At 66.7% G+C, this 288-nt stretch overlaps 1 protein-coding gene across 1 annotated transcript in view; it reads left to right on the forward strand.

Annotated features, from left to right (window-relative positions):
* Window positions 1-284, forward strand: part of LOC104461322 (chromobox protein homolog 8-like) — a gene marked incomplete at both ends in the record, with an annotated part of 862 nt that extends 578 nt beyond the window's left edge. The window contains one exon of the mRNA XM_010072864.1: window positions 1-284. This exon is cut by the window's left edge and continues 169 nt beyond it. Within this exon, the coding sequence (XP_010071166.1) occupies window positions 1-284 (284 nt within the window).
* Window positions 285-288: the final 4 nt, after the last annotated feature.

Below are 288 nucleotides of genomic sequence, written 5' to 3' on the forward strand. Positions count from 1 at the left end.
CCAAAGGACACAGCATCCGCGACCGGGTGATCCACGTGGAGGAGAAACCCGGGGAGACCCCCAAAAAGAGAGGCCCCAAGCCCAGGAAGGAGCTTTACAGGGACCTGGCGGAGACTCTGGATGCCTCCAAGAGGAAACTGGGGGAGCCGGGGGACAAGGTGGGGGACTATCTGAAGGCCAGGAAGATGGAGGAGGCGGCGGCGGTGGGGGCAGCCAAGTTCGGCTCGGGACACAGTGTCATCCAGCTGGCCCGGCGGCAGGACCCCGACCTCCCCGGTGCCCTGCCCG

This window comes from Pterocles gutturalis, unplaced genomic scaffold, assembly GCF_000699245.1.
Source record: "Pterocles gutturalis isolate BGI_N339 unplaced genomic scaffold, ASM69924v1 scaffold38237, whole genome shotgun sequence".
Lineage (NCBI taxonomy): Eukaryota > Metazoa > Chordata > Aves > Pterocliformes > Pteroclidae > Pterocles > Pterocles gutturalis.